Source organism: Atta cephalotes (genome assembly GCF_000143395.1).
Source record: "Atta cephalotes unplaced genomic scaffold scaffold00015, whole genome shotgun sequence".
In the NCBI taxonomy this organism is placed as follows: Eukaryota; Metazoa; Arthropoda; class Insecta; order Hymenoptera; family Formicidae; genus Atta; species Atta cephalotes.
Genome location: NW_012130079.1, coordinates 5399558 through 5421619, shown reverse-complemented (window position 1 = coordinate 5421619; position 22062 = coordinate 5399558). Strand labels below are relative to the sequence as shown.

Sequence of the window (22062 nt, the reverse complement as noted above, 5' to 3'; positions counted from 1 at the left end):
AGTTAAATATTGTTTATTATTTTTATAAATCTGCACTGAGAAAAAGATGCTTAAAAATATATTTGTAATAAATTTATTTATTTCACTGAAATAAATATTTATTTAAGTACAAGCGAAATAAAATTTTACTCCTAGCAAGTAAGCCATCTATTTTATTTTTTTGCAATTAACGAGATATATTTTACAGAAATGAAATATATTTCACAGAAATAAGATATATTTCACAGAAATGTATTTCCTTATTATAATCAAATTTCGTAAGTAACATTTGCTTCGCAATATTTCGACATTTTTCTCTCAGTGTGACCACGAAAGATCATAAACTGTGCAAGAATTTTATCAAAATGGAAAGGTTTTTAGATCGTTAACGTTTTTCATCTTTTTCTTTAATTTTTAGTGGCGGTCAAAATATATTTCTAAAAAGCGTTTGTAGCTGCGCTTTTTTGTGCATATCCTGTACACGACGAAACGTTAGTGAATCGAGATGCATCGAACTGTGATTAACAAAAAGAACCAATGGAAATCAAGAGGTGACATTTACTCGACGAATTTGCCAATGCCATGTCAAATTCGTTCCAATCTCCAGGTATATTTGAGGTTTTATGCTGAATCCCATCCGATCTAATATGTTTACGGTGCACCGAATTGACGCAAATCGTCTTTTTGATGCGTTTCACGCTATACACGCAAAACAATATTTTGCTGCTCCAGCTAGAATTATAGCTGTTTTTTGTATCTGATAGAAAATTATCATACTGAAAGAAAAGATTAGCTGAATATGGCATAGCATTTTTAATTGATTGCAGCAGTCAATTTTTGGTTGCGTTAGCCTATCGAAATCTTATGATATTGCGGATAGGATGATGCAACCAAAAATTGCCTATTGCAGCCAATTAACAATGCTATATTTTATGCTATATTTTACTATCTAATTTGCTGTAGTTAATTTTTTCTTTCAGTCTACGTCTATAGAATTTATAACACAAATCTAAATTTCTATTTCTGTGATTATCTATGTGATTAGGCAATACATATCCAATATCGCAGTACTTGTTAAAAATTTATCTATTTTAGCTATTTCGTACTTAGATAATTTTCGCCTGCAAGATCTTTTTTGAGTGTAGGTATATCGAAGTTTTTATTCTGCGAGGAATATTGTGGTCCCAAAACATCTTCATTATCCATAAAATAATCGTCTCGATAACGATGTTTGAAGTCTTCTGTAGCATTACTTATTAACATAATAAAATTATAATTAAAATTAACGAAGCTTTTATGAATATTTTAATTTTTAATTATAAACGTAAAATCTTAAATATTAAATTTTATATAATATATTTAGTGAACGAATAATAATGAAAGAATTTCTTATTAGATTTTATTACATTATTTTTATTATTATATATAATTATTTGTTACGATAATGTTTGTAATGAAGGAAGTGGCTTTTTCTTTCAAAACTGTGATCAGCGGAAAACCCTGAAGGGAAATATGTGATGATTCTCATGTAAAATCCTCGCTGCATGGTGGAAGTACTTCCATCATGTTCTCGATGAGGGAAATGAGTTTTATTTTGTGACTCGGTTCGCCTTTTTTCGTCTTGCACGAACCTTAGCGCGCGCAGGTAATTGCTTTGAATAATACGATTCCCGAATAACTCCACAGCTTTAACCGCGTTATCAATCCTCCGCGGAACTACGTGGTCCTTGGTAAACATTGTTTGCCAAGGGAATGTCGCTTCAAAGTCCCCTGGATAAATGTCATTACGCTTGTTATGTGCGGCTGCGCTTTCTACTGAAAGAAACAAGCGCACAGATGCAGTAGGGTCGCTTTTAACCCATTCAACATGGAAACTCCTTCGATTCTCGAAACCGACGTTGTCGATTCTTACAGAACGTTCTTGGGAACGTATGGCATAGTTAAGCCCCTTTACAACCCTTCTGCTATTCAAGTATTGAAGAAACTTAATTCTATATTTTTGAGAATCGAATTCTTCTTTTAGATAATTTTATAATAATTGTTCTTTCGCAGCAGATTTATTAAAATTCTTCTTTCTTCTCTCTCTTTTCTTTTTTTATGTCGCTTTAATATCTATAAATTTTTATTATGTAGCTATGCATTTTAATTTCAAACTTATATTACTTTGCAATAAAGATAATCTTCTTCTCACGAAAGCAGCGTGTTCCAAGAAATTGCATAATCAAAAAGCTATTTCCACACGCGACAATAACGTATTTTTTTTACGCAATACATGTCATATCACCAATGTAAAATTGTCGAGTATGCTGATGTATCGAGCGTTAAAAAATATTGTTCTTCAAGGAATGTTTTACCAGGTCATGGCTTTCAGTATTTCGTTCTTTCTTCGCGAGTAAAAACTTTGAGTTTCTTTCTCTGTCGATGATCTTTTCACATGTCTATCTTTTCTAGATTTATATTTCTTTATTTTCTCTTGCACTTCTTCTTGATCTCTCAATACGATCGATGAATCGATTTATCAATGTCAATTAATTATGGGCATAGTCTGCTTTTTAATTTTATTTCAGAACTCAATGTTAAATATAAATATTGCCTTCAATCTCAAATTAATAATATTAGTACTGCAATATATAATATTAATGTACTTAATGTATTTCGATACCTTCAGTGAAAACAAATATAAATCTCTAAAGGGGCAAGAGTATATATTTTACATTTTAGTTCTACAAATCTAATTTATTAAATGTGCGGAAATGTGTGTGGGTGGAAATGAAAGATAGATAGACTGAAGATAGACGGACTGAAAGCGAAGATGGGTATAGGAAGCTGAAAGATACATAAGATATAGAAACAGACAAACACATTGAGTTAATTAATTAGAGTTACTTAAGGTAAGATAATATTGGTTGTTTACCGCCAACGCAAATAGCAAATATCTGCAGATAAATTAATATGATTTGTAATTAGATGAGGTAGGGAATACCCTTAACTGAACAAGACAATCAACAATTAGAGTATATCGAAGGGTTCAGTACAATACGAAAAACGCGGTGCTATTCATCAGGATGAATCGTCGTATCTCGCATTGATGCTGACGTGACGATTACTGTTCCTCAGCAACCCTTCGTTCTTCGATTTTCCTGTTCCTATTAATCGAGCCAACGATTTCTTCACTTCGCAGGGGTTCGAGGCGACGCTGAGTGACAGCAAAAAGAAGTACGTCGACAAGGCGAATGCGCTTCTGGCAGCCTGGGAGCATGTCGGCAATTATATTTCTGTGGCACCGCCCGAGGCCATCCAGTCTCTCATAGAATGGGCTCACAGGTGGGTACACGTCGTCCGTCGATCGTTGTTGTTGCATCCGCGATTATGCGACCCTCGATTAACGGAGAACTTGTTTCACAAAGACACGTACCTGCGGGCAAGAGGATACACTGTTGCATAACTGTGATTATTCATTGTCGCAACATTGTTGGAAAAAGGTAGATACCGTGTGATCTCTATATTGTGACTTTTTTCAATATGAAATTTTTTACATGAAATAATTATGCAAATATATATTTAATTGGAAAAAGAGTGATAAGTCGAACTCATTCAACAATACCAATAGTCTATTTTTGTAAAGCTACCTACATTAAAGATGTATCGTAATAATGATCTATCTACATTCTTGAGAGAAGATGATAAGTCGAATTCATTCCAATAGTCTAAAGTCTAAAGCATCAATAATCTATTTTTATACGTCGGACTATCGATATTATGAATATATTATAATTATGATCAAATTAAATTGTTTCAAAAAATGTCACATGATTTCTACTTTATGATTTTTAATTTTCAATAACGTAATAGTTGTACAAAAATTTGTATTTTAATTAGAAAAAGAATGATAAAAGTTAAACTCACTCAACAAACCAATAGTCTATTTTTGTATTTTTGTAAGCTGGAAATACACGACATTTTTATCGCATGTAATTTTTTAAACGCTTCTTTTAGAAATAATGAGTTTAGAGTGAGTGAGAATTTTTTTAACATCCTTTTATATTACTATATCATTACCTTATTTAAGTATTTAAATAATTGAATATATAATGTCGGAACCAAGTTATATTTATATTAACTTAACCACTTAATTATGTTCATTATTATTGCATTATGAGATCTCTCCATCCATATTTAACCCATTTAACGCACAGCATATACACAGTCGACTTTTTTTATATTACCGACCGGAGCTTTTTCGACACAAAGGTAGCGTGAAACGAGTTTCGATGTAACAGCGTCGTTCTACGGCAGATGAACGTGATGGGAGAGAGAAAAAGCGTGAGAGAGATAGAGAAGTGGAAAGAGAAACAGACTGCACTGAGTAATGAATCTGCACGTATGTAGCACCGTCATACAAACGATCCCGGAATTTTGAATAGCAATGCGACGCAAATTCACGTTAACGTGACGGGTATACAACCGAGGCACCCTACGGGTACAGGATGGTCCAAAAGGGATGCGCGAGAACATTATTCTTCGCGAAGTTTTCAGTTTTCTGTAATGGAGGTCTGATTAGCGAGCTGTTCGGCATTGTTGCTGGTGGATGAATTAAATCTTGGGGGTGAATTAGACGTGAATAAGTAATTTAAATCTTGTGGATGAATTAGACGTGAATAAGTAATTAAGAAGCCGGACTTTTAATCTAATTTTATTTCCAATGAGTTTTTCGTTCATGATTTTATGATCGCTAATGCTAAGATGAAGCAATAAATTATCGCGAATTAACAGGATTTAAATTAACTCTCCTTTTCATTCAATACTCTTTCTTAAAATATAAATCTAATTATATAACATATATTAAATATTATTGGTTTAAAAATGAATTGAAAGACAAAAAGAAAAGTTACCAATTTGTTTAGGGGATAAAACACATGTATATAATATTTATATTTTAAACAAACTACATACATGTGAAAGTTATGTTCATAACATTTTTATTGAGCATCTTTATAGATTATTTATTTTATTTGATATTAGTTTTATTATTATTATTAGTTTTATTATTATAAACAAAAATTTTTTAAATAATAAAAATCTAATTTTTTTATGTAAAATTTTAAATACTAAAAGTGACTTATGCAAAGTTTCATTGAAATTCATTAATTAGTTTATAACAAATATTTTATTTATTTATTGAACAATTAATGTCTGCATCTCAATGTAACTTTACATAAATATTTTTAAATTTAAATTGAGATTTTTATCATTATTTTATAATACATTTTCATATATTTCTATTAGAGTACAAATTTTAAAAATATTTTTTATTGAAATAACTTTTGAAATAACTTTTTCAGATGGTCAGATCTCTAATTTTTTTGTATTATTTTTAAATGCAATTTAGAATAATTTTTTCAAGTAATTCTTAACATATTGCATTTGCCTTACAACTCCTTAAACTTTATGCAGGAATTCTGATTTTCCAAAATGTAGATATCTCTTTCTCTTTTCTCTTCTTATTTTAACATTCAGCTTCGTGATAGGCACCGTCGATGTAGGGCGCAAAATGTTGGAAAACAAATACGAAAACAAGTCCGTACAAACATGTCCTGCTGCTATGTTTTTTCATATTGCGACTCATGCTATTATCCTTCTTTGTGCAGACATACATTGACAATTGTATTGCGCGGGGAGTGGCCGAAATTGTCACCAGCCTCCAAAACACACCTCGACGTACTGCTGGCGAGGTGTATAACTCAGCTGGTGCAACATCCCGCTGCATCCAGGTGTACCACTTTGCGGGCTTTGGCGAACAATCCATGGACGCATCCCGGCCTCGACAGCATATTTAACGGCCAACCGGATTCCGAACATGAGGAGGGTAAGAAAAGACGAATTATCATTTCGATATATAATGGTTTTAATGCCGTTTTAAATATGAATAAAAAGATCATGTATCATCTTATAATATCATCTTGTGCCCAATCTTCGAAAAGTAGGTTGTTTGAACAAGTATATTTGCGCGCACTTGTCTAATCCTTAACTTAACCCGGCGTTACTAAAATAGAAATGAAATGTAGCACGATTATTAAAGTGAAGTTTATTAAAAATCACAGTTAAGCTAAGAATTAATCTTAAATTGAGTGGTAACATGAACTTTTTAGAATATTTTAAATTTTCGATCTTTAAATTATATTCAAATTATATCAATAAAATTGAGAATCTATTTTAAATCATTTTAAAACTTTTTTTATTAACAGTTGGAAAATATTATTATGTTTATAATACCTGGGACTTATTATACTGTGCTTCAGTAATTAAATATGCCAGATTAATTATGTTACCTATTGGTTGATGTGGTTGATGTGGAGGTTCATGGTATCTTAATTTTAAATATAAAAATTGGGAATGATAATTGTTCTCCATTTTGTATGCATATTTTTTTTAGCATTAATTGTAGATAGAAAAATAAAGTTTTATTTGTTTTTCTAAAAATATAAAAAAATATAACTCAAAATTACACACAAAACGAAGCAATTTTCCGGAGACTCTACATTTATTTTAAAGACAAATTTACTCATACATTGATAGATACAAATATATGATAATAATCTATCTCTCTATATTAGATTCTTAATAATCTAATTATTCTTGAATACAATCACTGACAAGATTATTTTACTTGTCCAATTGTGTCTCTTCGATTTCTTAACTTTGTTCAGCTATCTTTAAATCGTTGTATATCGCGAATTCATAGAGAAAACTAGAAGTGTCATTTATATCATTATCATTTATACCAATATTATTCGAGAAACTTTTGTTTTCTGCATACATGATGTTTTTTTCTACATTTATGATGTTTATTTTATTTTAATTGTGATCGAATTGGCGCTTTTGATTTTATTTTAATTCCGACCGAGAATAGTGGGTGGTGCCTGAATAAGTTCTTTAATAATTAAATTTAATTAGCAAATGATTTCATCAACGATATATAGTTTTTCTCGCATCCTGTATATAGTTGCGGCGTTATTGAATGGCAATCACAAGAAAACGTGCTTTCAGAATTCTGCTGTTCGGAGGATGGCGAGCTGCTGACGATGAGACTGAAGATACTCTGCGAGGACCGCTGCGAGGACATAGCGGTGAACCTCGCCGCCGCGTGTGTACGCTCCCTCAGACGAAGCGATCAGCTGCGGTCACTCTCGGAGTCTCATCACGTCCACTACATGATCGACGTGTACATCGTCCTCTTGTACAAATTGAAACGCACGCAAGATATTTTCGCTCAAGTAAGTGCTGATAAAAAATGTCAAATTATTGCAAGAGATGTTTATTTAATTTCAATTGTTCGAAGTTACTAAAGTACAAAAATATACAGATCTCCAAATTTCAAGCGATATCTTTAATCCTAAAACTAAATGACTTTTTGGTGAGAAACTGAAGCTCAATTATAATAATTTTTTTATTGATCGAGAATATTATATTTTTTATTTTCTCTACTGTTAAATATTGGAATAAATTCATAATATATCTAATTCATAATATATCTATATAATCATTTTAAATAGTAGTAAATTGTAGAACAATCAATATATACTGAATTAAATAATATATATATATATATATATATATATATATATATTATTTAATTCAGTACAGTTCAATCAGGTAATTGTTTACCTGAACAAAAAAGAATTATTCCCGGATTAAACTAATTTATCTAGTTCGGAGAAGTAAAATTATGACACATCTAATGCTTTAAGAAAGCATCATCGAAAATGCCAAATTGCTATGCCATGAATCACATTGACCTACTTGCTTAATTTGTCAAGATCTGCAAAAGTATGAGGAAGTATTCAGAAAATTTAAAAATATATCTTTCAAACGATTGGAATCGTGGGAAAATAGAATTATGGTAAATGAGTTTAGAAGGTCGATTCGTTTCTTTGAGAAAAGGCGTGTTTTGCGTTCTGTGCGAATATTGCCGTGCTGGAATTCATAACTGCGCTTTGTTACAGTTAAAATTAATGGACCTCAACGACGGGCTTGAATTGGTCCAAAGGCTTAGCGGTGAGAAGCCAACGAAGTATGGAACGGCGCGTGTTTGGAGAAATTCGATAAAGGCCGCGGAATTGGTCGCGCAGTATCTCGTTACTGCCGGGATGGTTCGACCGGTATCGGAAACCGGTGCAAATATTTTGGAACAGATTTTGAACTCTTGGGCTCTATTGCACGCAAAATTGAAGGACGTTGCACTGACTTTGCCTGGCATGATTAGAAAATTAATTGAACCCGCGGAAAGTGCTCAACATATTTATATCTTCTGTGCAGTACTTGCAAAACATGTAAGTAAATATTTAATTTGAAAAATTTAATATTTGAAAAATATTTAAAAAATATTTATATATATGGTTTTTTCAAAATATTTATATATATGGTTTTGCTAGATATATTTTGCTAGAGATATTAATAAAAAATTGTATTGTGTGCGAATAAAATTACCAATAAAAGTTAAATATATTAAAAGTTAATAAAGCCAGAAAAATCAGATTTTATTTTATTGTTTGTTCAGAGGAAAAATTAAATAATTCTTTTTCAATTAAACGAATATTATTTTTCTTGGATTTCTTTTTAATTGCAGTTTGGCGAGAGTATAAAACCATTGGTGATCGAACTGTACATCAGAGCGTTAACAACAGATATGAACGAGCTGGAGAGTCAGAAGGCGAAGTCGGACAAGGACAAGGTGCGCGAGACCGCCAAGCGTCTGAGTACGCAATTCCTTAAATTGGCGGACGTAGTAGACAGCAGTATTGGCATCGCAAGAGAATGCGTTTTGACGGCATTCTCCTTACATCCTACCAGAACCTGTTACGACAGAATAAAGGAATTGGCGGTGGCGTGTGGAAAAGCGAAGGAAGATGGCGGTTTGCAAGAGGAGATTAAAATCAAGAAGGAACCCAAAGAAATTATAGAAGACGATCATCTTCCTATATCAGCCATTGAAGTCGAAATAAAATCTGAGTTAATAGAAAATGATAATGTCACGGAAACATCCTTGATATCTTCGCTAAATTCGGCAGTTTCGGAAGCGCAGCCATTGCATCAAAATTTGACTGTCACAAAAGGCGTAGATTTTCAAAACGATCACATAACGAAAACATTCGAACGGACTGATCAGTTGTTAAAAAGTCTGTTGACGACAAGGACTCCCGACATGAGATCGCCTGACATGACAATACCAACAACGTCAACCAGCAGCAAGTGTCCATTACATTTGAAGCGTGAATCTTCATCCGAGATGCTCGGCGAGCTCTGTTTCAATTGTGACGAATTCTCCGGCGGTAATCAACTGAACGACGATAAATCGCAATTGGGCGAATCGAGTACGATACCAAACAAGAACGTAGAAAGAACGTTAGACGCGTTGATCCTGATCAAAGGCGACGCAGTGACAGGCTCGGCAAATTACGATGAAAAGTCTGTGCCCTGCCAAATTCTGGACGGTAAAAAATTGGGTTTATCACCGCAACTATGCGACGATCTAGCCGTAGTATTGAGTAGTCCGCGTTACCATATGCTCAGCTGGGTGCTAGACTGGAAGGAATTGAAGAATTTGTGCGAGCGATATCTGGAGAATGCTGAAGAAATGCGTAATACGAACAAGGAGCTTAAATATCTGAACATTGATTACTCACAGTTCAAGGATTGGCCATCGGAAGACGATACTAAGGATGTCTTTTTCGGCATTGAGAAAGGCTATGAGCAGTGGGTTGATCTACCATCCGATAGTTCCGAGCAATTCGGTAGCTTTCAGCCGGCGGCAGGCTATAAACGTTCGTCGGTGCGTCGCAGTTTAGATGATACTACCACGGACTCCGACAGTGGTAGTGTGTTGCGAGTACCGCGACGTACTGCACGAGCGCGGAAGATCCGGTTGGAATCATCCGAAAGTGAATATGACAGTGTTGAACGTAAACCAAAGCATTTTAGGAATAGGATCAGCTCAGTATCGGATAGCGACAGTAATACGCAGGACAGTCAGACTGACAGCTTGGGTAGCGACGGTTGTCGGTTAGAAAACAAAAAGAAATCCAACAAATCTAGCAGTAAAGAGCCCAGTAAGAAGCGTTCGAAGCCATCGAAGCTCAGCGTCGACTCCGTCTCACATTTTCATATGTTAGTAAATGACGAAGTGCGACATTCGAATACGCATGAGGATGCCAGTGGCTCTGACGTTAGCAGCAATGACATCATCACTCTTTTTTCAGCCGACATGGACGAAAACAAACGTGAGACGATCAAAGGATCAGCGTATACTGCCGCGGCACCATTCATTATTACTGAAAGGCGAAGCGATCCAGCAGTGCTCAAAACTCTTAGGATGTTTAGGCCGCAAAGCTCGAAAAAACCAACGAGGATCTCGCAAATTCTGCAAAAGAATCTGTTAAATAAGAACAAAGATACTAACAGCGGCAACCGGACGGATGCCGAGCAACAAGCAACCAACAACATTACAAAATTTGCACCCTTATTGAGTACGCTAAATCTAAATCCAAAGATTGTGCTGACACGCGCGGACGAGGCAGATCTTAAATTAGCGAGCCGTGGTAAAAAACCTCAGCAACGATTGAGTAGTGGTGACATTACTAGCGAGTTGATCAACATACAGAAGACAATGCCATTCTCCTCAAATAACAAGGGTGTAATAACGTATCAGAAGAAAAAAAATCAGCGTGCTGCGAATGGCAAGAATAACGCCAATGAAAAGAGCTGCCCCGTGATAGTCGACGGACGTCGCGACAATCGTCGTCATTTCGTTAAATCCAACTTTAATAAGAACAAATATGGTATTCTCGATAAGACTGTTAGGGATTCCGATATATTGGCCAAAAATGTGCCTGGTCTGAATTCGTTGGATATGATGGTACCGCCGCGACAGCGTTCTACAGTGAATGTTGTTCAGTTCTCCAGAAATAGCGTGCCGCAGAGCCCGAGTTCCGCCACGAGCACATCGACGGTCATTAGCGTCAGTGGCAGCACGCCTCCGCGGCCAACGCGCACCCCAAGCGTGGCAAGCAATCAAAGCAGTAGTGGCGGTGGCAATAGCAGTATACAGTTACCAGGTACCCCATCTTCAACAGGCGGCCACGACAGCGGTGTCGGCATGAGTCCAGCAGGCCAGACACCACCACTGAGATCATCATCAAATCTTGGGACGCCCGATACCATCGGCGAGGAGGGCAATCAGCCATTGGATGCCGCATCACCGACGACTATGGGTTCAACGATTCCGACGACGATGGCTGCCAATAACATCTCAATAGTCCAACTCGACATTGCTGCTACCGAATCGTCAAGTCCGGTGAGAACGATAACGCACATACGTCGCGCAAGTAATCAACAGAACCAATCACCAAAAAAGTCACCCTCCTCGCCTGCTAGTGCGGGCGTGATCACAGCCACAACAATGACTACGGCAACGACCACGATGTCTTCGGGTGGATTAATTACATCTGAGTCATTAAAAGTTATCTGCAAAGATGGTAGTTACCATCTCTCATCTCGTAATCCTAATCAAATTGTCTCCAATCAGAGAAACCTTTTAGGCCTGCAAAATTTGGAAGATGGTAGCGGCACAAACTTTACGCGACAGACGCAGCGCGGTGCAGATGTGACGGGCGGTACATCGTCCAACAGAAATACTTATGATCGACTGACCGGCACTAGTCCCGTGAAGAATACATCACAGACAGGCCAGAATACCGGTCTGCCCAAGTTCCAACAGGCCTTTCGTAAAACTCCTATGTACAATCTGTCAGCCGATGCGACTGCAAGTGGAGTTGCCAATGCTGCGACAGATACATCACTTAGCGGCGTTCAACAAACGACGACGACATCTGCGCAGAAGACAACGACGAATCTGTCGAAAGCGGTACAGACATCTGTGCCAAATAATCAACCTCAACAACAACAACAGCAAACGAACGCTGGAAATGTCAATGTACAATCGATCATTCCGAATCTGCAACTGCCATCCGGCAGATCGATAGTGAACATTGTACCGAATTCCGGTAATAATGGTCCAGCGAACGCTTCCATCGGTTCCAATCAGACTACAAATCAAACGCTCACACAACTTGTACAGAATGCCACCTCGTCGAATACTGGTGTTATATACGCACACAAAGTGATAACCAGCAATAATCCGAATCAACTCAACATCCTCCCACCAGCGATTATATCGCACGCCAATTCGGTACCGAGTGGCAGACCTCCCGTGGTAAAGGTTAATATCATCCACCGTGGTGCTCCAGTTAGACAACCAAATCTCACGGGAACTATACAAGCTGTCTTGACACCGAGATTGCAACAACAGCAACAGCAACAACAGCGAGCTGTGAGAACAGACAGTCTAATCGGTTCTCCGATTGAGGTAAATCAAGTGAGCTCGACAACTCTGGAACAGTTACGGGAGTTCGAGAGTGTGCTGGAGCAAGTAAAGGAGAGAAGTATCCAACCGCAGCAGTCTCATCAGTCAATCTCTAATAGCGCGACTACAACAGCTGTACAGACGCAGACCACCACACAACAGACTCAGGCAAGCAAACGGCAACAGATATCCGTTAGTACTTTGGCGCAACAACTAATGATGCCGACGCAATCCCGCGCGAATAGTGAACCATTTGCCAGCAACGGCAATAATGTGGCATTTCAACAAGAATCTGTATACTCGCAGAAGGCGATCTCTTTGACTTATGGTACCGCCAAAGTAGCGACCAATTCCACGACACCGGTTGTCGTGGTCACCAGCTATTGTCCAGCAGCGTCGCCGGCACTGAGCGTCACATCTCAGAGTTCCTCGAGTCCATGCGTGACACCGGCGCCAGCACCGATACCGTCGGCCGGAAAAACACCATCGACGTCGCCGTCCACCGCAGTTGGTACCACCGGTGCTAAAACTAATGTGAAAAAATCGACACCCAAAGTAGTCAAGAGTAGCGCCACCAATACATCTAAAGCATCACCTATACCGAAACCACAACAGAAACCGCAGGAAGACGAGCAGACTGCTCAAAGGATCTATGCGATTCTCGATGAGTACGCTGAACAATTGAGAAACTCGCCGGATCTCAACAACAAACCGGCGCCTCGTAGAAGGTCCAATCCGCCGACTAATCCAAATCAATCGTCAAAGAGAAAGAAATCAAGTTCCAACAAAGCCAAGCCAGTGGGACAGCAAACTTCTGAACTGAGCCCAACTACAGATGATCTTGGTAGAACTATGGGTAGCGAGGATTCGTCTAGTGGTGTTGTACATGTACAGGGCAGTCCAGCTGGTTTCTCTGCACCAGAGGAGCCATCGAGCGCGGAAGCGAACGTAGAAGTGCACAATTTGACGAATGACGACATCGAACTAAACGTGAAGCGGCGTAATCTCATCTTTACGGAGCCAGGCTCGGGCCCGCGTGCATTAATTGTTCAAGAAACGCTGCAATCCGGTTCGGTGAGTGTTAGCGAGGCACTCGCCTCAGTTACGGGCAAGCAGTTACTGATGCCTACCAGTTTCGTGTTACCGTTGATGAAGGGCACCCAGCATCAACTTACTATAGTATCCGGTTCTAAATTGTTGACTATGCCGACTGTACGCACGGCCAGTGGTACTACAGTTCCCAACACTCTACTGTTACAGTCCATCCTCAATCAGAACAAACTTCATGTTCAACAACCGCAAACTGTCAAACAGATGAAGATGCAGCCTACCCTGCAGACGTTATCAAACAACAATCAGACACTAACTGGCGCGCAGAATGTTCAGAACACACCCGTGGTAATATCGCAGACCGGAAGCACACAGTTTACTGGAGAGGTAGGTACTGTGACTATGGCTACGTCGGATAAGCCGAGCGTAATCAACGATTTGACATTGAAGAATGATGTCACTGCTAACGCGATGACGGTCGAATCAGCACCGACAAACGCCATTGTGGTAAATAAAAACAATCCCACCCTTAATCTGATCGGAACCCGGAATATTAACGAAATATCAGACAACCAACAAATATGCGGCGTCATCACTAGCAATCCGACGCTGCAGAGTACGAGATTCTTCAATTCGAACATACATAAATTATCATCTAACCTGAAAGCGGAAAACGTGGTCTGCATTGCGCCGGCTGCTACGGTTTCTCATTCGCCGGAAAAGAAATCTCAGGGTGGGATACACACCGAAAAGCCGGTGTCCCTACAGACGGATGCCATTGCGCTTGCCTTTACTCAGCAGACTGATATGAACGCCATGCTAAACGATGCGAATCAGCAACAGCAGAAGGACACGAAGGAAGCGTCTACTGAGATAACATCCGCTACCAAAATTATTTCACCAAAAATGTTAAAGAGAAAATTCGACAACACTATCGGTATACACGAAAACATATCGTCGAGAACTTTGATCTCTACGAGCATTGCCACATCGTTACAGAATAATACGAAAATTGGTAAGGACTTGTTCGATATATAGTGGGAATACTATTTTATATTTTGTATGAATTGCTACATTAGCACATTTTTATATGATACGTTAACACATTAATTGTTGATGTAATATGCATTGGAATAATTCCCAATTGTTTTTAATGTTCAAAATTATTTTGATTATTTATTATGATTGATTAAATAATTGGAATAAAAACAGAGTTAACTATCATGAGTTTATTATATATATTTATTATATATATATTTTCTGCACATATGTTTCTCTAGTCATTAAAAAAGTTAGATTTTTATTTTTAATACTTTTTTATTTTTAAATCTTTATTAGTTGTTTTTATATTTTTTTATAACGTGATATAAAATATTATACTATATAATAACTCATTTTATTACTTTTTTGCTCAAATTAAAAAAATATTGATATATAAATGAACAAATTTTTATTTAATATTTTTTAAGATAACTATAGAGAAGTGTTTCTTTTTCAAATTAATTATAAATTGCGTAACTATATTATAATTTATAGAAAAATGAATCTTTGACAAACAATATTGTGTGAGCAATATATTTTGTTAGAACAGCTTTTATAGCATGTAATGTAATAGATTCTTGGCATCAGACATTATATATGTACAATTAATTCTTCTCGTATATTGTTTTTATAGATTCTATGTCTTGTATTACTTCCTTAAACAAGCAATCGAGCGTTATCGATAGCACAACGCAATTTCTGGTAACGGGTGGACCGAGTAGTTCGGACAGCCAAGAGTCATCTGTACAGCAATCTACCGAGACAATCGATGGATCCTGTAAAGTTGGGAATGGACTGCTATATGAAAACGCACGTTTACAAGAGGCATGGGAATCGGAAGGCAAAATATCGCCGGATACACCATGGAGATACGTTCCTACACCGATGAGTGTACTAAACAATGAGCCGTTGAAAACATATTCCAGGTAATAATTTGAATTATATCGAGTATATTGTAAAAATTTATCTCCATCTAATTGAAATATTATCTAAAGTCAAATCCCTTTTGAAATCTTAAAATTTTTAAGAAAGAGAATTCGATTGGCCATGATCAATTTTAGGGACGACAACTCCGAGAGCGTACTGCAGATTATTAACAAGGGCCAGGGCATCGAAATGGCAGCCGGACAGATCTATCCATCGAGCGTGAAAAAGTACTTCATGAATCACACTTTAGATACTTCATATTCTAGCAAGAATTTAAAATCGCAGCTGAATCCTAGATTGGATCGCGAACTAATGCAGCAGAGGATAGAAAGAAAGACTCCATATGAACTCAAGGTACAAAAGAGCTTATCGGAGGAGTGCGAAGATTTGGGAGTTGACGAACCTAGCACTAGTGAGCTATTTCCCGAAGCAGATCTGTTATTCGATACGAATCATTCTCCGTCGTTCGATCATTCCTCGCAGGATGCATCCTGCAGTCAGCCTCTGGGCATGAAACCGTACAACAGCTCATATTTTCGGTCTCTGGACTCATCTAGCGGCAGTAGGGACGCCAGTCCAACAAACGATTTCAAGATGAATGAACGCAAAAGGAACGTGAGTCAACGCGCGAGAGCCTTAAATTCATCAAAGAGAGGAAAGCGAGAGAAGGAGGATCTGCACTTGGACATTTCAGCGAAACATATGCGATTGACCTTGGACAATCTAAGCCAGGATGAAGCATCAAACAGCAACTCAGATATTTCTAGGCTATCTCCCGCGAACCTTGGCTCTTTGGAAAACGATTCGTCAAAAGATATGAGTCATCGCGTGAAATTGACCTCGAGGATCGGCTCGAAAGAAGGAACACCCAGCAGTGTGTCCAGCATACCATCTAACATGAAATTGGACATCGACTTGGATTCGGAATCGTTGCCGCCCAGCGTTAATGTTAACAACACTTCGGTAGTAAGTTCGGGCGACGAAAGTTTGACTCTCTTGAGCAGTAATACTGCGGACCATCATACCATACCGTCGCCATTGTCACCCTTGGTTGCGGCCGGGCCGCTGCTGTCCACGCACAATAAGTACACATATGCCAACAAAAAGCGCGTATCATCGTCCAAGATGCGTATGGACTACATGGCATGGGAGAGCCCAATGTCCGAGCGCACAAGATCCAGCAGCGACGATGAGGACTCCAGTATCAGCGAGTCTATCAGTAGCCAATTGGAAGACAACATCACGTTAAGCAATGGCCTGGAGGATAGTGTACAAACGTTAAAACCTTTATCGTCTGATCGTCATTGCACCTACATAAAGAAAAAGGACAAACTGCAGGTGAATGCTGCAAGAGTAATCTTGAATCGCGCCGATCATAAATCGATGACAGCAGCAGCGACGACGCTTCCTAAACGAATTCCCAAGGTTGAATCGATAGGAATGACAGAGTCAATGGTAATATCAAGTGACAAGGCATCGGAAGCATCGGAGGACGAAGCGAGTAATATTGTGATGATGGAGCCGACAGATTGCCGCGCCAGAAGGTCCAGCTTGCGTTGTCACGTAAAGAAAAATTGCGCGTGCTGCAACGGTTCACCGGAACGACCAAAAAAGAAGACGACGGCAACAACGATCAAATCGACGGATCACAAACTGAAGAAGCGGTTGCCATCAAAGCAGCCCGGCAAGAAGAGGTAGTCCTAGCGATCGAACGCTCGCGCGAGCATCGCAACGTGTTGTTATATCATTAGCATGTCGTCGTCGTCGTCGGTGGTTTACGATGCGACGACGATGCGGGCGTTTTAGCGCGATTGAAACCGGGCCGGGAATTTGACACTTTTCGCTAAAAAAAAAACATGATTCGGACAGCGAACAATTTTATTCGCGGATCAAAAGATCTGTAGCGATGGCATTGTAAATATTATCAAAAACGCGCTTAGACGCAAGTTCCGTGAATCTATCACACTTATAATATTTGGAACATTCGGCGGCTGCACTAATACCTGCAGAAGGCAAGCAGATGGGCTTAAGTGCGAGTAAAAGAAATATTCTCCATGAGTTTAAATTAACAGTGGATCTACTTCACGTCGATATGCGTGCTATATGCATGCATATTAATATATGTATGAATGAATGCGTGAAAGGAGAGAAAAAGAGAGTGAGAGAAAGGACGGAAGTATAATAGACATACGATTTACTACTAAATAGTTCTCATCGATAACAGTAGATCCCTCTACCATTAGGTGTTAATTACGATATTAGATTGTAAGGTACAGATCATTTATGTATGACAGACTTAGATTTTAAATCGTTAAGGACCGTTTTAGCGATGCAATCTAGTCAAGTCGTTTTTGTGGCAAGGAATAAGCGAAGAGTGAACAAAGCGTTAAGGTAAAAAGAGCAAGCAAAACCATAACGATCGTTAATTGATCCCTCGCAGAATAAAGAGAGAGAGCCTGAATTTATATAATTCAATTTACAGTATGTCTATCATGGCAAAGCTATTCCACGTTGTAACATGGTGTGGTCAGACTGAATAGACAAATAATAATAGAGTTCTCTTTCCGACAAAAATATTAGGATATAGTAACAAGGACATGCTCTCCTTGAGGGTCGCATCCGTCTTTGCCTTTCGTGTAATGCTTTTATCTATATCTGTATAATTCTAACTTTATATAGAGAAAAAATTGCCGCTGTAAATTCTCGACATTCTGCTCTTAGACGACCCACGAAAAACGTGGAATTATTTGGATAAAGTCGATAACGCCTGATTCAAGCGCGCGAGACGTATGAAGTGGGGGATTAGAAAAAAGAAAGAAAAAAGATGTAGAGTGGCAATAACATATTCTACGGATCATTCTAACAGTTGTCTGTTGTACGGCCCGACCATACCTTGTCATGGTGCATGTAAAAATCCACGATTGTACATTGCGTAGATAATTCATTAAAAAGGTATAATATTATATATATATCGCTGCACTTTAGTACAAAAACGCTTCACTTTGTTTCAGATGAGAATGATAGATTTATTTATATCGTATCTCCGTGTGCTACCGTGAAACGTGTGAATGCCTGCAAATTTTACTATGGACTTACTCTAAAAACTTGTAACTTGTAAAAGCTCGTGAGAACGGAATAGGCTACATGGGAGTATAAGTTTATCTAACATTTCGTTATTGATAATTATAATTAATGAAAACGTACGTCGGGCGCTGATATCCATTCCAAAAATTCTTATCCCGGCGCGCGATATATATGTATAAATATGTAGAGAACTTTGTCGAGTTTGTTCTTTCTCTCTTTTTCTGTTCTCTTTCGATGTTGCAAGAAAAAGAATATCGTAGCTTCAAGTAATCGAGGTGTAACTGTTCCTGTGAATAGTGTCTCATTACGTGATATGAACCAAAGTGAAGGCTCTGTCGAGAAGGCGTTGAGGGAAACGCGTAATGAATCAATGTGGAAAGCGAGTAGTATACGTGTAGAATATGTAAATTGTATATAATTAAATCAATCTAACCACACATTCTGTAGACCTTTTTTGTTTTCTCTTTTTTATTTCCGTAGAATGAATTTTATTTCCGTATAATTTAATTATATATTTGTTTTAATAATTGTTAATATTATGTTTAGAAAAGACTTAAGAATATAATATTTGTTGGATATAATAATATATTATTATCATCACATTATTATACTCTCTTTCTCTAATACAGAGATTATTTATAATTATGGTTAACTAAACAGAGATCAACGAGAAAACTTTTCTATTTTCCAAATTTAGTGTAATTTTTAATTTCGCAAATATTAAAAAATTATGAAAAAGTTATTTTATTTTTATATATAAAATACAAGAATATTTTTTAACAGAATTGTGTCGAAATAATTGTTAAAAGAGCGCTGCAATCTTTCTAGTTAATTTTGATGTGAATCATGTTATATATGAAAAGTTTAAATAAGAAGACGGACAGTGTTAATTTTTCTGTTGTTGCGTTTCTTTCTGATTTACATATTCTACACGTAAATAGAGATGCTAGCAAATGAAATGATTGATATCTTTATCTCTACGAGAATTACATGAATATAATCGTTTCTCGTTATAAATATAACTATATTCGCGAAATACGTTCCTTCGGTTTCCTCATTCAGTTAAAGGACGAACAAGATACCTACCTCGTGCGCTTCATCTCTTCCTAGTTTATCTCGATTACCATAGCTCTGGAGCATGGAAATTCGAATATCCATGTATGTAATTGTATCGTACGCGTTCGTGTTTCTTACACAGTAGAAAATTCTATGATCTCTCGGCGTAAAAACGTGAATCGCATTTTCCGAGAAGAAGTACGCCGACGCTTGTTCTTTTTCTTCCTTTTTTTCGTAATCGCAGTCACATTCAATTCAAATTATTTTATTTTAAATATTTAGATCGCTAAAAATATATTTTGGGATTTAGTTATGGGAAGAAATATTCTGTAACAGTGAGGAAATATATGTAAATAAATTTATGTTTTAAGTAATATTTATGTTAACTTGCCACTCTTTTGACTGTAGAAATGATTAAAAGGTGGAAATCTATTACGATATTTACATTAATGCAATTTTATTATATATAGCGTGGCCTAGATCACACACATACTTTTCTTCTGAAGAGTTTTTCTTTAATTTAATTTTATTAGAAAATTTAATTTTAGTAGAAAATTATAAAGAGAAAAAAATTACACTTTTATTTATGAGATCAATTTTTTTTTCCATATTAAAGTATTTATTTTCGTATTGAAGTCAAATTTTATGTAATCGAGGCGATCTACAGAAATGAGGGTTTACTTTTTAATTGAAAGAGAGTAAATCTGAAAGCTTTATTTATAGATCAAATTAATTGATTTATAAAAAGGAACTTTTTTTTTGATAGATCGTTTCTTTCGTTTTACATTCACGACGATTTTCAGGATTTTCTTTCGCAGCTCTCTCGATGTTTCTTCATTTCCGCGCGAGAGAAGCGTATCACAAAGAAAGAGAGGATCGCGTTTCCACTCGAGCCACTTGTATAAAGCGAAGACAAGTTCAATATATTTATTCCCGCGATAAAAGTAAGAAAACGAGCTCTATCTTCCTGTATATTAGAGAGAGAAAAAGAAAAGAAAGGAGGTGAGAAAGAAGGGAGAAAAATAACGAAGAGATGTGTGAGTGACATGTCTTCGCGTGTATAAAATTCCGAGCGAATGTCTCGCATCAAATAGAGATGCGTATTTTTTGAAAGGGGACGGGTCATTGGGAGATAGCTTCTAGCTCATGCACGTGTACTACTCGGATGCGCGTGTATTACTCGATTCATCAGTGATAGTCGGGCCTTTCGCCACCCAATTTAGTCGTACCAATCGCATTTATCATAGAGGGGTGCGTAGTCTTCATCGTTAAGGCAAATCCGAGGCGCGGACTTAAGGGAAGGAGCAGGAAAGAGAGAGAGAAAAGAGGAGTGCGGATCGGAGTCGGTGTAATTTCGGCGAGCTTGATTTCCGATACTTTTCGATGCTTTCCGATGCTGTGTACGCGGATTGTCGGTTTTCAAGATCGTCATCGGTAAGAACAGATCGAAGATCAGATCTCATTGAGATTCCACATCGGTTTCAGGTCTTAGTTTGCGGATCAAGGCGAGATTTCCCAAAGCTAGCTTCTTCAGGTACTTAAAGAAGTAGGAAAAGAGGAAAGAAGAAAGGGAGAGAGAAGAAGGAAAAAAAATAATGATAAAATAAAACAACCCGCTTTACACTGGCCGTCAGGCGATAACTTAAGAGTTTTTGTATCGTATGTTTGTTAAGACTACTGTTTTTGTCACTCAACACCCTACCAGTATTCGAAAGAGAGAGAGAAAGAAGAAGAGCGAGTGAAGGAATGAAAGGAGATGCAAAAGGGAGAAAGAGAATCGAGAGAGTGTGCGAATGCTGTTATACGTCACTTTAGTATCATTGAAATGAGCGACGTAAAAAGTAAAAAGAAAGAAAAGAGCGAAGAGGATGAATTTGCGAGCGAGCAAAGGGTGGAAGAAAAAAGGTGAGAGAGACTCGCAGAATGAGCAAACGGCCGTACACCGCAAAATGTACATTCATTAAGCTATGCAATGTCGTTTAGCACAAATCAGTCGAAATAATTTGAGCGATCAGATTGTGAGGGGAGAACGACCGAGGGCGAGTGTGTGAATGTAAGAAAGCGAAACTGATCACGAAGAACGATCGTCGCAGCGAACGCGAAAAAAAAGACGCGCTCCTGTGTATGTACATAATGAACGATAGAAAAATGATGTGAGGGGAACATGTCTTAGACGGTACACCGCTATACATACGCGTTGAATCCTATACAGCACAGAATTTGCAGCAATATCGCTGCAAAATCTGCAATATATTGCTGCCACATGTGTTGCTGTAATGTTGCAGCAGTGTTGCCGCAACTTTTATACAACTTTGTGCTGTAAGGGATATTATTAGGCGCATTCAATACTAGGGCGCGTTCACTGAGCTCTTAGTGAGAAAGAAAAGAAATAGTATTAGGTGTAGTAAAAAAAAATCCTATTATTTTAGTTTCTATAGAAATTAGTAATAGGTAAAAAGTAAAATAGGAGTTTTTTTACTTTTACTTACCTAACTAATAGTTCTATT

General features: G+C 37.4%; 1 protein-coding gene across 1 annotated transcript in view; it reads left to right on the top strand.

The window, feature by feature from the left end:
- Window positions 1–17113, top strand: part of LOC105618119 — a 69726-nt gene extending 52613 nt beyond the window's left edge. The window contains exons 3-9 of the mRNA XM_012199659.1: window positions 3161–3303; window positions 5628–5845; window positions 7027–7253; window positions 7983–8309; window positions 8606–14462; window positions 15123–15414; window positions 15550–17113. Of these exons, the coding sequence (XP_012055049.1) occupies window positions 3161–3303; window positions 5628–5845; window positions 7027–7253; window positions 7983–8309; window positions 8606–14462; window positions 15123–15414; window positions 15550–17113 (8628 nt within the window). The remainder of the gene's footprint in view (window positions 1–3160; window positions 3304–5627; window positions 5846–7026; window positions 7254–7982; window positions 8310–8605; window positions 14463–15122; window positions 15415–15549) is intronic.
- The last annotated feature ends 4949 nt before the right edge of the window (window positions 17114–22062 follow it).